Here is a 15066-nt window from a genome sequence, read left to right on the forward strand (position 1 = left end):
ACATGGCAGCACACAAGAAGCCCAGAGAAACAGAGCCACATCCTCTACAGTTTCCATCCATGAGAAATTGTAGTCAATGTCAACCAGACTGGGAGTATTGTGCACACGTGTGACTTGTGGGGGCCTGCTCTTGCTAGTGGCCCATGGGTAGTTACGGCTTTCCCCTTCACTGAATCTGTTTCTTCATCTGCTATTTGGATTCAAAGAATGCCCATGCCTCTTTGAACTGACTACAGATGAATGAGATTTGTGTGTGGTACCTTCAGTTCCTTGGGGAGAGACAGAATCCCTTGGCAGGAAGGCTCTATGATAGAGTGGGAAGAGTTCAATCTCTATGGAGCTGTGCTACCCCAGGCAGATGCCCTTACCTCCGAGCTTCAGTGTCCTAACCAGGAAAATGAGGACTCTGTCTCCCAGAGTGCTCGACATCAGTGTGAAATGAGATCATGTATGTAAGCCCCTAGTGCACACCTGGAACGTAATAGGTGTTCAGTAAATCACTTTCCTTCCAAGAATGTCTTGGTTAACTCTTCATCTTTTTAAATGTGATGTTAAATGGGGACTCTAAGACATAGTGTCCAGTGTAAGTAATAATTTGCTGCTTTTGGCTGAAGCTACTTGATCAACCCCTGGACCCCAAGGCCCTCAGCAGGAGGTTCTGGCCACCTTTTCAACTCTGTATCTCCAACCATATCACATGTGACTCTGGACTTTCTACAGCAGAAGTTCTTGAGACTGGTAATCTTGTTGGAAGGAAGGTGTGAGAGGTCTCAAGAGGTCTCACCTACTTGCTTATAGTCACAGTATTTGCATTTAAATAGGATGCTTGCTGGGGGGCAGCTGAGGATGACAACTGGCACTGGGTCTGGCACCAAGCAAGTACTAATAACTGGATGCCAACTGAGTGGGTGAGCCTTCCCTTTTCACAGCTTACCTCTCCTGCTCAATTGAGTCATGGAAAAAAATGAAGATAAAGAGTGTAAGAAATAGTTCTGTTTATTGATTAGAACATGGTATAAAATTACAATTTGCAGGCATTCTGGGCTTTCTGGGACGGGCATGCAGTGATGGGCTCTAGCAGGAGATGGAGTGAGGGCATGGACAACTGGACATTGATTCTCTTCCTGGACACATCAAGGGACTTGCACTACCAGCACAGATGCCAGTGTGAGAAAGAATTATTGGTTCTTGTCTCTGGAAACAAAGGATGTGGGTAGTTTGTGTCACCAGACAATGCCATGCTTAAGAATTCAGTTTTATCCTATATATGTTAAATGCGGGCTCTCCCAATCTGGTCATATATGGATTCGTATTGTTCTGTAGAATGCTCATTCTTCCCACCAAAAGAAGGGAAACAGGCACATTGGTTTGGGAGGCCATCAGAGGATGGTGTGCATTTGGCTCAGGTCATCTTGCTTCTGGATACATCAAGGTCTGCTGGACTTGGAGGCAGTGGGCTGGGACACGCAAGCAGAAAAGCGTGCACTACTGTTTAAGCTCAAGCAGAGGGACCTTCCACAGGGCAGCAGCATGAAGAGATGAGCATGCTTCCAAAACAAACCCAGTTTCATCTTCTCTCTCTCAAGAAGACGGAGTAGGAAGAGCTGGCAATCAGAGACTGAGCCATATGATGCTGGGTTCCATAGAAAGTCTCCAGCGGAGAATTCTTCCAAAATGTAAAAGGTGTTTCTGTCCCAAGAGTCGGTGTGCAAAGTCAGAACTAGGGCAGATTGAGGTGTTAAGAGGTGGTTGTTCAGTATACAATGTCTCTGAGAGCCGGATGGCTATGTCCACAGTTACATGACATTTTGGAACAGCTGGAGGGACCTCATGATGTTGTCATCCTGGAGGGGAGGAGGATGAAAAGAGAATGTTTAGAACTCTCTGAGGCTCCTCACTGAGAAGGTCTGTAACAGTGAGCCCGTCTCCAGTGTGGGTTTCCCATGCAGAAAGAATGCTGCAAGGGCACAAGAAATAGGAGTAAGCAGTGGGGACCTAGAGAGTGACTACCAATTCAAGGCAAGAAGCACCTTCTTTGGCCTTGGGGAATTAAAAAAAAGAAGATTTTATTTATTTATTCATGAGAGAGAGAAAGAGGGAGAGGCAGAGGTGGAGGGAGAAACAGGCTCCCCATGGAGCAGGGAACTTGATGCGGGATTCGATGCCAGGACCCTGGGATCCTGACCTGAGCTGAAGGCAGACACTTAACTGACTGAGCCACCCAGGTGCCCTGGCCTTAAGAAATTTATAAGAAGTAAATTATCAAGGGAAACAGTGAGTTTTACTTCTTTTAAGAAACTCTGCTCAACTGCATTTTATCAAATGATTTTTCAACATCTACTGAGATGATTGTGTTTTTTAAAACTCTATTATGTTGTTAATTTTATTGATTTTTGAACACTAAACAAAACTGGTGTTCCTGTAATAAACTTTTTTTTTTACTTATTACTGGTTTGATATTTTACACCTATATCCAGAGGGATTATATTAGCTTGAACATTTTCTTATTTTGTAATAGGCTTGTAATATTTTCATAATAGGGTTATGATAGCCTCATAAACCAAGTTGAGAAGTTTTTCCTCTTTCTCTATTCTCTGAGTTTGTATGAGATTACTATCATTTCTTCCTTGGAAAGAGTTTGAAATAATTTACAGAATAAGACATCTGTGTCTGCCATTTTCTTTATGGGAAAATTCTAAATTACAGATTCAGTTTCTTTAACATACATAGGACTATTCAGATTTTCTATTTCCTTTTGTGTTAGTTTTTTAAAAAATTTATTTCTTTTCAGTGTAACAGAATTCATTGTTTATGTACCACACCCAGTGCCCCATGCAACATGTGCCCTCCATAATACCCACCACCTGGCTCCCCCGACCTCCTACCTCCTGCCATTTCAAAACGCTCAGATTGTTTTTCATAGTCCATAGTCTCTCATGGTTCATCTCCCCTTCCAATTTCCCTCTAAATTATAGTTTTGATACCTGTCTCTGATCTCTGTCACCTACTGTGCTTTAGCCATATTTCTTAACTTTGCAAAGTCTTGGTTTTCTTTTCTTTAAAATGGGCGTGATCAATACTGCCCATTGCCCAGCTCATGATTATCATGTTGAAATATTACTAGCCCTGTTGGTAAGTAACTGCTGACCTGAGCCTCCCACTGAGCATCTTACCCTCTGTCTCTCTGGGAACTGGCCCAGGATCCCGGGAGCATCCAAAGATCCATCAGTTAACAGGCTGGCAAGTTTGAAAGATCCCTTTAGGGCACTGCTCCATGGCATTGGTCAAGATCAGTTAAAAGTGATCAATTCTCAGTCCACTCTCATTACTGAATATGTTGAATACCACCCTGGATATAGCTCCACTGCCTCTCAGGGCTGTTGTGAAGGTCATGCATACACCTGAAACTTGGTAGGTCCTCAGTACCCGTTGATAACTTCTCTCCTGCTTTCATGCATCTGCTGTTCTTACTGGGTGAGCTCAGGGTGACTGGTACTTTTCTGAAATAAGGTGGGGTTGTAAACGCATTTTTCTAAAGTAGATAAAAGCAGCTGTTCCCAGTTCAGTTTCTGACAGAGACTCTGGGCTAGTCTATCCTTTCAACAAATGAAAATGTGGTCCGAGCACCTGCAGCACCAGTGTGACCTGGGAGACCTTTAGAAACTTAGCGTCTCAAACTCCTCTCCAGACCTATTGAATTAGAATCCGCATTTTCACCAGATCTTCAAGGACATTGGTTTGCCCATTAAAGTTTTAGAAGCCTTGATCCCCAGGGCATTTGTGTTAAAACAAAGATTTCTACAGTCCACATCCCCCTCGCTCCCCCCCCCCCCCGCATCCCCGCACCTGCCACCCCCAGCCATCTAGTGTTCATTTTCAGAATCATTTAGGCAATTTTGGCCACACTATGGCTTGAGAATTACAGCTTTAGGGTTTTTCTTCCATATATTCCCTTGTAGTTTGAGGAGTGGGTCATTGAGCCAGAAGCAGGTTAAAAAATGAGTGTTGCCCACTTGGGAAGTCTTTGTTTTCTCAGAGACTCCCTTTGGGCTTTCACATCCACCCCAGCCCATATCCTGCTCAGGCTGTCTGGCTCAGACTGTGTTTAGCTAGGACCAACCACAGGCCAGTTGCAGGAGGGGAGGGAGCTGGAATTCTGAGTTTGCTGTTGGTGGGGGTGGTGGTAGTGGCTCTGACCTGAGGCCACAGGTTTCTCATTCCCTCCCTCCTGCAGGCCCTCAGCCCCCAGATTTCCTTTCCCAGATCTAGAGATTTTATATTCTGAGGTCTCTCCTTACTTACCTCCTGACAGGATTCAAGAAATTCATCTAAAGTCACGATACCATCTTTATTTTTGTCCATTTTCTACAAGACACAACAGGAAGAACTTTAACAAACTTGGTAATCTGCATTTCAAAACTTGCTCTTTGCTAAGAGAGCAAAGGGCCTGACACCCTGAGCTTCCTTAAAATGGAAAGACTTGCTCTAGGCTCTCATTACCAATTATCAGATAATTCCCCAGACTCTAGCCTCTATGAGCCTCTGCTTTTCCCATCCGCAAAGTGAGAGGATTAGACAAGAATGAGCTCAGACATCTTCAAAACTGTACCACTAGCTTAGTCCTTTTTTTTCACCCTTTACCAGACATAAAATTTAATGCAATATGCTAAAAGAAATACTCTAAGGAGTTAGAAGACCTAAATTTCACTGATTATTTCATTATTTTCTGGCTACAGAATCTTGAGACTAACTTAGTCTTTTACTGCAATACCACTGTGGTCATACAACTCTTCTAGTCATAGAGTAACTGTAGTCACCCAATCAAGGCTAAACCTCCTCAATTAAAGATCTCAATCCAGCCCACCCTTGTTTCCAACTTTATTTTCCATTACTCCCCAGACATAAAGCTTTAACACCTACATATATGTGCTTTAATGACATCTTCTCTCGCTATTCTGCTCTACCAAGAATTTTTATGGAACTTAGTGTCTATACTCTAGCATTTATACTTCCTAATATACTTCCCTGTTCTATAGTATATATTTGCCTGCAAAATGAGATCATCTGTTACTTAGAGGTGAACAAATCTTGTAATTCTTTCCTGGCTTCTGCAATACTTAGCACAGAGTTGGACACACAACACTTGCTCAGATGCTTGTGGGTTGACTGGTATCCATTGGGCTTACAGCTCACGCACAGTGTGTGTGCACCTACCTGGAAGAAGACGTCCACATGCTGCCTCGGAGTGTCTTCTTTGAGCACAGGGTAAGTGTATTTCCCCATCATGTCATAGATGGCTTTGACGATGTCCATCATCTCCTGGAGAGATGATAGGGAAGCACAGCGTGGGAACCATGAGGTCAAGTTCTTTTTTAGGTGAAAATTGGGGGCTCCTTGTCACCCTTGTGAATGAAGGTGATTAAAAGGATTCTCTCCAGCTGATGAGAGGGAGTTAGAAAGCAAGCTGAAAGGGCTATATTCTGGGAGCCTTCTCTTAGAGCTAGGGCAGCGGAAAATTCTCTGCCTTCAGAAGCTCTTGGGTAGGTTACGTTTTCTTGAGCATTATCCTCAGTGAGTGTGGGATTGAAATGAACATGCTTGTGTACTGATGAACCCACACCCCATTTTGGGAAGACCCTCTCCCCACTCCACTGTTCTTTGAATGGTTGGGCCCAAGTGGCTGTGTTTTTCCTGGGTGATCTGTCTCTGTGACCACAGCTAATTGGAACAAAGGTGGACATCTGACTAAAGCTGAGCTACTCTGTTCTTCTCTCTTGAGAGGTTTAAATGATGAAGCACAGAAACGTGATCAGGAGTGATAGAACCTGGAGCTCGAAAGTCAAGTGGAGTTAGGGCCAGAGTCGGTGACACAGGCAAGCGCTTTCCAGGATTTAGCTAAGGTTAAGTGACAGCAGACACCAAAAGTTTCTGCATAAGAGTAGAACTTCTGTGAGGAGTAGAATGGAGCAAATAGAAGGTAGAAGAGATGAGAAAAATGTAGGGAGAAAGAGAGAAGAGAGGAGAGGAGAAAAAAGGAATAGAGCGAGGAAAAGGGAGGTGGGGGGGCAAGAAATATTCCCATGAGTACACACATGGGCACCTACACACACACACACACACACACACAATCTCTCTCACACATACATATACACTCACAGAATCTCCCTTACACCCATATACACATACTCTCTCACACACATACACTCACTCACATACACTCTGACATGCATACTCTTTCTCTCTCTCACACACACAGTCTCACATATACACACTCTTTCTCTCACACACCCATATACACACTCACACACACTCAGAGTCTCTCTGAGAAAACTACATGAAGAAGACAGATGGTTACAAAGACTGGGAGAAGCCCAGAGGGGCAGTGTCTCAGAATGGTTACCCTACAAACTAAAACCTCCTCTTGTGCCTTCCCACCTTTACGTTGCTAGCAACTTGAATGTGTCCTTCCTGCTGAGGAGAGTGTGGTCATCGTGATGTCAGCAATGTTGGAGGAGGGTAAGGGAGGAGAGAGAAAAGAAGAGGTGAGGGGAGAGAGAGCGTGAGATTGGAGTCTAACCACCTTCTTGCGTCAATGGGGATTGTATCTGTTCCATCAGACTGGCTATATCCTTACAGGCAACCTCTCAATTTAAGCTAGTTTATGTTGATAATCTTTTATCTTTGTAACCCAAAGACCACTTTCTACAGGGTCATTCTTGTTTTATGGGGCCTGATAAATGGTACAAATCCTGTCACGTTTTCTTTCTAATCTCTCAGTGCTTCCCCGATACAGAATAAGTGATCATTACCTACTTGTTAAAGGAGTTAAGTTGTTTTTGTTATTAGTGTAGCTCTGTTTCCTCAAGACTGTGAGCTCATGAGGACATATGTTCAATCCTTCATTGATAAGGTCTCTGCATAGACTAGGAGCCAAATAACTGTTGAGTGGCTCTGTGATGTTCTGATCACACTGTCCAGGCACAGTATTCCATGGCCCTTCCTTGGAATGCAAGAAAGAGGGTATAGGAGGACAGCTCTGTCTTTGAGATCTTTGAAATAGTGTCTATGGAGACCCAGGGGACGACCTCTCTCCTGGGTTCCTTGTCTGTTTCTCCTCATTCCATGTGCTCATTTTATTGTTTTTATTCATTTTTAACCTATTTTTAATAACATTGGACTTACACAAGAACAAAAACAGAACAGAGCATTCATGTATACCTTTGACCCAACTTCTCCTAACTTGCCAAAGCACAGCCCGGTGATCATCTCAGGGAATTAACAATGCTACAACAGTGCCATGCTGGGCTGTGAACAAAACTATGGAGCTTATTCCCATTGCATTAGAATTTCCTTTAGTGTCTTTTATGGTTAAGGATCCCTCATCCATCTAGTCACTGTGTCCCCTTAGTCTCCTCTAACCTGTGACAGTTTCTCACTCTTTGTCTTTCAAGACCAAGACACTCCTGATAGGAGTACTGGTCAGTTATTTTGTAGAATGTCTCTGGGTTAGTCCCTGCCTTTATTATGATAAGATTAAAGTTATGCATTTTTGACAAGAATACCCTAGAAGTGACATTATGTCATTTTTGGTACATCATGTCGAAGAGGTACTTGGAGTTAATATATCTTATTGGTGGTGATGTGAACCTTGATTACTTGATTACTGTCGAGTTCCTTCTCTGATTTTAGTATCTTTTAGTGGATCATGCCTGCAAAAATTATTACTGTGATGTTTGCCTAATGCTGACTTTGTATTTCCTTTATTCCTTCTTTATTTATTAATTGGAATTCTTCTTTAAGAAAGAGTTGTCCCTTATCTCCCATTTATCTATGAATTCAATTATTTATTTGAATACATATTTATTATTTATTTGAACACATATTATTTGAATATATATAATCTGTAATTATGTATATATAATTTAGTAGGGACTCATGGGCATTTTCCTTATTTTTTTCAGCTTATACTCTAATAGTAGCACTTTAAATTTTGTTGCTCAAATTGTTCTGTTTTGGTGATTGGGAACTCTTTCAGACTGATTCCTGTACCTTTTTGACATGTCCCATCCTTTCCTTTCTTTCTTTTTTAAACACTCCAGTACTTTCCAGCACTACAGGGTACTCCAGGCCGATCTTGTGTTTTCTTGTTCCCAGTCCTGGAATCACCAACTTCTCCAAGGAGACTGGTTCCTTTAATTGGAGTGTGGTGTTCAGAAATCAAGGTCTGGGTGCAAGGTATCCTCATTGCTAGAGGGGGTCATTGTCTTAGGCCATCCCAGCAAACAGAACTAGGAGATACATGTCTCTATTCATGTGTTTGTTTTAAAATGTGGGCATCAGAGGTCCTTCATATCCACATTATTATGGGTTCTTTCCTGAGTACCTTTACTAAGAGAGAGGACTTAAAGACCAATTTTGATCACTCTCTCAGGATTTTCTTTGCCTATAATTTGGATGAGATTATTTCCAAATGACTGCAAGGAGAAGTTCCAGCTGTCTTTTCTAGGAAGCTGTTTATCTAACTTTCTTTTTCTTTTAATGGATACTTTTAAAATTCTGCCATCTAGAGAGGTCTGATAGGTATTAATGGCAGCAATTTTTCTAGTCTGCAAATAAGAAAGAGGGAGCCGGAGTCAGTGAGGTGACTCAGTGATGGAATTATGACTGCACCAAGGTTGAAGGCTGTGTTACAAGTCTCATTTTAGGGTCCTTTCTTTATATATTTTGAGAAGTAGTATTTGAATATTTTGGAGTATCATATATTTGAGTAGTCATGGAAGCATTAAATTATTTGCAAAATTGACATAATATATATATATTATTTAGAAGGTGATTGCTATTTTTTTAAAAGATTTTATTTATTTATTTATGTATGTATTTACATGAGAGAGAGAGAGTGAGCATGAGTGGAGAGGAGGAGCAGAGGGAGAGAGAGAAGCAGGCTCCCCATTGAGCAGGGATCCAGATACGGACTCTATCCCAGGACCTCCGGATCATGGCGCCAAAGACAGATGCTTAACCGACTGAGCCATCCAGGCAACCCTATAAGGTGATTTTTTAAATGTACTGTGTCAGATGAATTTATATATCTTCTTACTTTTGTGTGACTAATTGGCTACCCGTTACCTGAATTTACTGGAATTCATTGGACATACCTGTTACTAGGGGATATTAGGGTTTTTACCCTCAGGGAATCATCCATCACTTTATTTTCAGCACTTAAGACACCTCATAAGCCCTCATATATAAGATGAGCAAATGCTTGACTGAATGAATGAGGAATGAACGTTAGAGAGAAGCTCACAGGGTTGAGGTGGGGATTGGAGATGAAATCTGTAGCTCTAGACACTGTGCCTGGCGCATAGACTCTTGGGGACTGGGATGTCATTGGGTACTATGTCCAAGCTGCAACCGAGAGACCAAGATCCAGTAGATGTCCAAGCGAGTTCTGAGATAGACCTGTTGGTGTTTCATTGTCTAGACACCACGTGTAACTCTGACAATATAAAGTGTCAAGCAGTGGAGATTCATAAATTGTGATGTGTTTAGAGATAGCCGCACTTGCCATCATTCCCTTGCGTGGTTTTATTGGTGGGCAAGATAGATTGTGGCCAATATGATCCCTTTATAGTCCCTGCTTCCTCAAAAATCTCCCTTCTCCCTTCTAGATGGTGTTTTCAACTCCACCATCCCAACTCTCCCCTTTAACTTGTGGCTGTCAACCCGCTCAGTGTGAGTGCCCCTGGGAAGAGGAAGTCTACACTGAAAGCATCAACACTCCTTTGGAATGTGTGTTGAAGACAAGGGATGCAGTGACAATGAATGAAACTGCTTAATCCTTGAGAGTGCTTGGGAACAGGGCAGGGTGGACCAATGGGGGAGGTCAAAGGTGACCTTCCTTTGGCCAGGAATCAGCTCTGTTAGTCCCAAAGCTAGTCTCTGTTAGTCCCAAAGTTAGTCTCATTCAGACAATTCCATGCTCGGTACTGGGACTGGAGCTGCTTTCTGTTTATAATTAGATGCCTTCACTGTAGTCCTTTCATGCTCCAAGCCTCCGCTCACTTACCTCCTTGTTGATGTATCCATCTTTATTGATGTCATACAAATTAAATGTCCACCTTAGCTTCTCATGGACAGTTCCTCTCAGCAAAATCGACAGAGCAGTTACAAAGTCCTGACAAGTGGGAGAGGCATAAATGACAGTAACCACCAAGCCATGGGGTGGGCTGCAGCTCTGTCTTCTGGGCAGAGTCCATGACTACTTTTTCAGAATGGTACCTTCCATGTCCACGGTCCCCTGAAGGACACGGCCTATGTCAGCAAAAGCAGCCCCCCTTCCACTCTCTACCCTGCCCATTCAAGAGAATGGAGTCTCTTTGAAGAAGAATGCATGTGCTGCCACCTCCAGACTCAGGCCCACACAGCCTCCTCTGGTATTTTCTTATCCCACAGCTCCAGTTACCCTAAGAGTGGCTACCTGAGTCCACATCCCTCTGTTACCACTTTCTAGCTCTTTGTCCTTGGGGAAACCACTCCATCTCTCTGCTTGAATGTCCTCTTCTGCAAACTGGTAATAAATCATAGAACCCTACGTTGTAGGGTTGCTGTGGGGGAATAAATGAGTTAATCCAGGCAAGACACTAGCCTCAAGTCTGTCACACGGTTAGCTCGATGGGCTCCGGAGCTATTCAGCTCTTATCATCTGTAGTCCCTCGGGGCCCCGAGCTCCTATAGGGGAGGGGAAGCAGCTGCTTATTCCCTTAGCTTGGGAAATGCTTGTTAAGTGAACCGACTGTCCTTTCAGCAGGTGGTGGCGCCCCGGGCCTCAGAGACACACGTACCTCAAACTTCACGGAGCCTGTCTGGGTGATGTCAAAGGCGTGGAAGAGGTAATGGGCGTACATGCTGGCATCTGCAAGGCACAGAAGGAAAGGCAGGTGATGGGAGGCAGGGCTTCACAGAAGGGCGTGAGAATGCTTGGAAACAGTAAGAAAGAGAAGAGGGTGCTGCTGGGGCGATGGGAAGGAGGAGGGGGGTGTGGGCAAACCCACTGTGGAAACCGGGACCCAGGTGGCTGTCCTGCGGTTTGTTTAGGTGGGAAGTTCTTAGAGCAAAGACAGGACCTTGCCCCTCCACCTAGTCTTCCCAGGATAAAGACCCTTCTGCCCGCCTGCATATGTAATCCTTGGTGGGTGAGTGACATGGCAACTGTGTGCAGAGGACGCTCTCCCAAGTGTAGTGCAATGCCATGGAGTGAGCACCCACTAGGGGGCAGACAGAGCTCGGCTTGGCTAGCAACCCTGGCCCTGCCTAGCTGTGTGACAGCAGGCACATACAGAACATCTCTGAGCTCCTTTCTCCCGTCTCTTACAAAGGGATGTAGCAAGACCTTTCTCTAGGAATTTTTGAAAAAGTATGTTAGACTTTCACATCGTCATATCATCAAAACCATCACCACGCCTGTCACACGACCCAACCTCGAGTTCTAGTGGCTCACTAGAACTCGGCAACAGTGATTCCAGGGCCTGAGTGGCATGAAGCCACACTCCTTTGCAACCTGGGTAGGGACCCTATACCAGGTCCCCACACCTAGGAGGGCCCTCTCTGCTGCTAAAGAGGCCCAGAAGAAGCAGAGCCTAAGAAGGGAACACTTGGAACTCAATTTTGTCAAGACTCAGGATCAGGAAGGGGTGGTACAGGAGAGCACCTGGGAGCAGGAAGGGAAGTGGCATGTGACACGTGGAAGCCATGGGAAGAGACACAGAAGTCCTAGGCCCATGGAGCCAGAGCAGCTTCCTTCAGGAGTTAGGCATGGCAACACAGTGACTGTGGGCCTGGCATGCCCGCTAACCTGACTCAGACGCATGACTTTGTGTTCCCCACATCTTCTTGGATTCATTTATTTCTGTAGTCTCTGGTATTTGTTTAAGTTCTCTTTCAAAATACCACCTTGCCTCAGCTGTTGTGAGGGAAAGAAGGGAGAGCGTGGGGCACAATGGTGGGACCAACAGGGCAAATCTTTTCATCAGACGCTTGTGGGATGGACTTCCGCTCTGCCACTTAGTAGCTATGTGACCTTGAGGGAACGGCTTAACTTCTCAGAGATGTAGTTCCCGCACTGGGCATGTGATACAGCACCTGCTGTCTAGAGCTGTTATGAGACTTTGTGATATTGCTTTATTAATCCCTCCTCTCCTGGAAATGATCCATTTCAGAGCTCTTTTCTGTTAAAGCTCTAGCTAATTATGTATCTTGTAATGAGGGAGGGAAATCTTACCCTGAGTTGTTCCTGACCTTGAGGAGGAGGCAGATAACAAGATGCATGAGCTTGGAGGAAGAAAGGCTGCTCACCAGAGAGGGAGTAGGGAAGGACCTTTTCAAGATCAGACTCACCTCCGTGAGGGAAAAACTGAGCGTAGATCTGTTTGAATGTTTCTTCATTGACCACACCACTGGGGCACTCCTGTGTGAAAGGGAGAGAGACAGTGGGAAGGATGGGGGGCCCACTCCAGAGGGAGGAGACTGGGTCCAGCCTTGGGTTTTAGGTTTCCCATAATCCCTGATGAACAGGAACTGGGCAACCACCTGCACACCTCGGTGTCTCCAAGTGAGTAGCTGGGACAGTCGTCCCGCCTTAGGACTGAAGTTGCTTTGCAGAATGATGAGACAGCCTCAAAGAATGGGCACTGTGAGGTGGAAAGAACTTGGGCTTTGGGCTCAGAAAGACCTGGATTTAGATCCTGGCTCAGCCTCTTTGAGGCTTTGTGGCTTTGAGTGAGTTAGTCTTTGATCCTCAATGTCCTTACCTGTAAAATGGGGCTAAGAGTACTTTCCTGACAAGACTATCATGAGGTTAGTACAGGAAATAATGTGGCAAACTAATACATTGACATCAGTCTCTGTGAGCTCAGTGAGCACAGAGCTAAATCCCATCAGCATGGACAATATTGATGGGGTGAATGGGTTATGCTAAGGCTAGAAGCTGGGCCAAGGTGAATTCTCCAAGGTTGTGAAGTTCCTGGGCTACTGCCAATTTCTCATCTATGGAGGTTCCCTCATCCTTTTTTTTTTAAGATTTTATTTATTTATTTGACAGAGATCACAAGTAGGCAGAGAGGCAGGTAGAGAGAGAAGGGGCGTGGGAAGCAGGCTCCCCGCCGAGCAGAGAGCCCAATGTGGGGCTCGATCCCAGGACCCTGAGATCATGACCTGAGCTGAAGGCAGAGGCTTAACCCACTGAACCACCCAGGCGCCCCAGTTGCCTCATTCTTGCCTGGAGTTTTTCTTTCTCGCCAGGTGATCTTTTGCTCTCATGTACCCTTTGGAGGATTGGCCTTTCTTTTACAACTACATATATGGAAGAGCTTCATAATGGGCCCCGTTGGTCTTTGGAAGAGCTTAGCTCCAAGTGGGAAATCCTGGCTGGGCCTTCAGATGCCCTGTGGGCCTTACATTTTTGAAGCCTCGATAAAGGACTTGCAGCTCCCTCTTGGTGAAGTTGGTCTGGGCCTCAAGCTGCTCCAGTCCTTCGGGCCGATGGCAAACCATGGTCATCTCCAACTCATCTTCAATCTTATCTGGAACCAGAGGAGATGGCGTTGCAGTGGCTGACCTCAATGGCCACTCGTCAGACCACAGTCTTGGCTGTCAAAAGAGTGGGTGTTGTGACCTGGGACATGGGGTCGTGGGCTGGGGTCACAGTGCAGATGACTTCTCTGCCTTGAGCCCCCTGCCCCCTGCCTGGTCACTTCTGTCTCACACTCGGTCCAGCTGTTAGTCCCACGTGTCAGACATCATACAGGGAGGGAGCCTCGGGCTGGAGAGAAACACGTTCCAAGTGGAGATGAGGGTAGATGGGCTAAAAACAAGTCTATATGAAAACATTTCCCTTTCTTTCAAAATAACTTCTTTGCATAATCAATTTGCTGCCCGCTTAACCATGTGAACATTATAGAGACACAGGTGGGTGAGTGGAATCATTAACAGCTTCCAAACAGCAAAGGGAAACAAATTTATTAGAAAGGTAGAGCAAAGTCTTACCATTTGGGTACAATTAGATGAAGGCTGACACAATTTATCAAAAAGTTCCAATTATGGCATGTTAGATATTAATTTAAGAATATGAATGCAAAAAAAATATGAATGCATTTTACAGCATTGTTTTGTAATATCTATTAGATGTTCTTAAATAACAGGAAAATGACTTAAATGAAAACTATTTGATAAAATCAAAGCTTCTGAAGCCTTTGAAGGGCTCAGAAAACAGTTGTTTGAAGTAGCAGTTTGTTCCTTCAGTAAATATGACAATGTAATGTAATTTGTCCTAGTTATTGAGAAAGTGCAGGTCTGTTAAAGCAAGAAATCTGCCCATCACCTACTGAAGGATCACAAAATCCAAATAAGTGGAGGTTTCAATGTTTTACCATTCCAGAAGAATAAATGAATGTTTTCCTTTGGGTCCTGCCACATGCTTTCTATAAATTTACTCCAATCAAGAATCAATTGCCGGCTAACCTTCTCTGCCCGTTGTTGTCATGCAGACATTACCAAATCTATATATCGAATGACTGTAAACCTGGGCTGGCAAGAATAGTGATGAGATGGGCAGGGTGCTGGGAATGCACATGCACCATGTCGCATCCCATGACCACAGAGAGGGGGGACAGGCTGCATTCCTGTCTGAGAGAACAGGAGAAGCACGTGCTTAACACAGTACATTTCTCCAGTGGGTGCCAAGCTCTTGCCACCAGGTTTTCTCTCCAATTGTCACTTTTCTTTTAAGAGTGTGATCTCAAAACAGAAGGAATCCGTCAAAGTGAGTTCGTATCTTGGACGTCTTCCTAAGGAGGTGGACATTTGGGTAAGTTTCCAAGGGAGAGGCAGAGGAACTGGATAGTGATTCCCACTGGCCATCTTTCTTATGTGCTGGGCAACAGGTATCACCATATCCTTTCGTGTGTAGGGCAGATTATTCAATATAAATAAAATACTCCGATTACACAAAATCTACAGGTGACTAGATTTCCTTGTAATTCTTACAGAGCCTTTATTGTTACGTTGTAGCTA

General features: G+C 44.4%; 1 protein-coding gene across 3 annotated transcripts in view; it reads right to left on the bottom strand.

The window, feature by feature from the left end:
- Positions 1-978: 978 nt before the first annotated feature.
- Positions 979-15066, bottom strand: part of KCNIP1 (potassium voltage-gated channel interacting protein 1) — a 337708-nt gene continuing 323620 nt past the window's right edge. For all 3 annotated transcript variants that reach the window (XM_004737618.3, XM_004737617.3, XM_004737619.3), the window contains 7 exons: positions 13453-13577; positions 12394-12463; positions 10842-10912; positions 10067-10174; positions 5215-5319; positions 4303-4365; positions 979-1844 (listed from right to left, as the gene is read on the bottom strand). In XM_004737618.3, coding sequence (XP_004737675.1) covers positions 1797-1844; positions 4303-4365; positions 5215-5319; positions 10067-10174; positions 10842-10912; positions 12394-12463; positions 13453-13577 — 590 coding nt within the window. In that variant the 3' untranslated portion in view covers positions 979-1796. The remainder of the gene's footprint in view (positions 1845-4302; positions 4366-5214; positions 5320-10066; positions 10175-10841; positions 10913-12393; positions 12464-13452; positions 13578-15066) is intronic.

Source organism: Mustela putorius, unplaced genomic scaffold, assembly GCF_011764305.1.
Source record: "Mustela putorius furo isolate JIRA1106 unplaced genomic scaffold, ASM1176430v1.1 tig00000145_pilon_pilon_pilon, whole genome shotgun sequence".
NCBI lineage: Eukaryota > Metazoa > Chordata > Mammalia > Carnivora > Mustelidae > Mustela > Mustela putorius.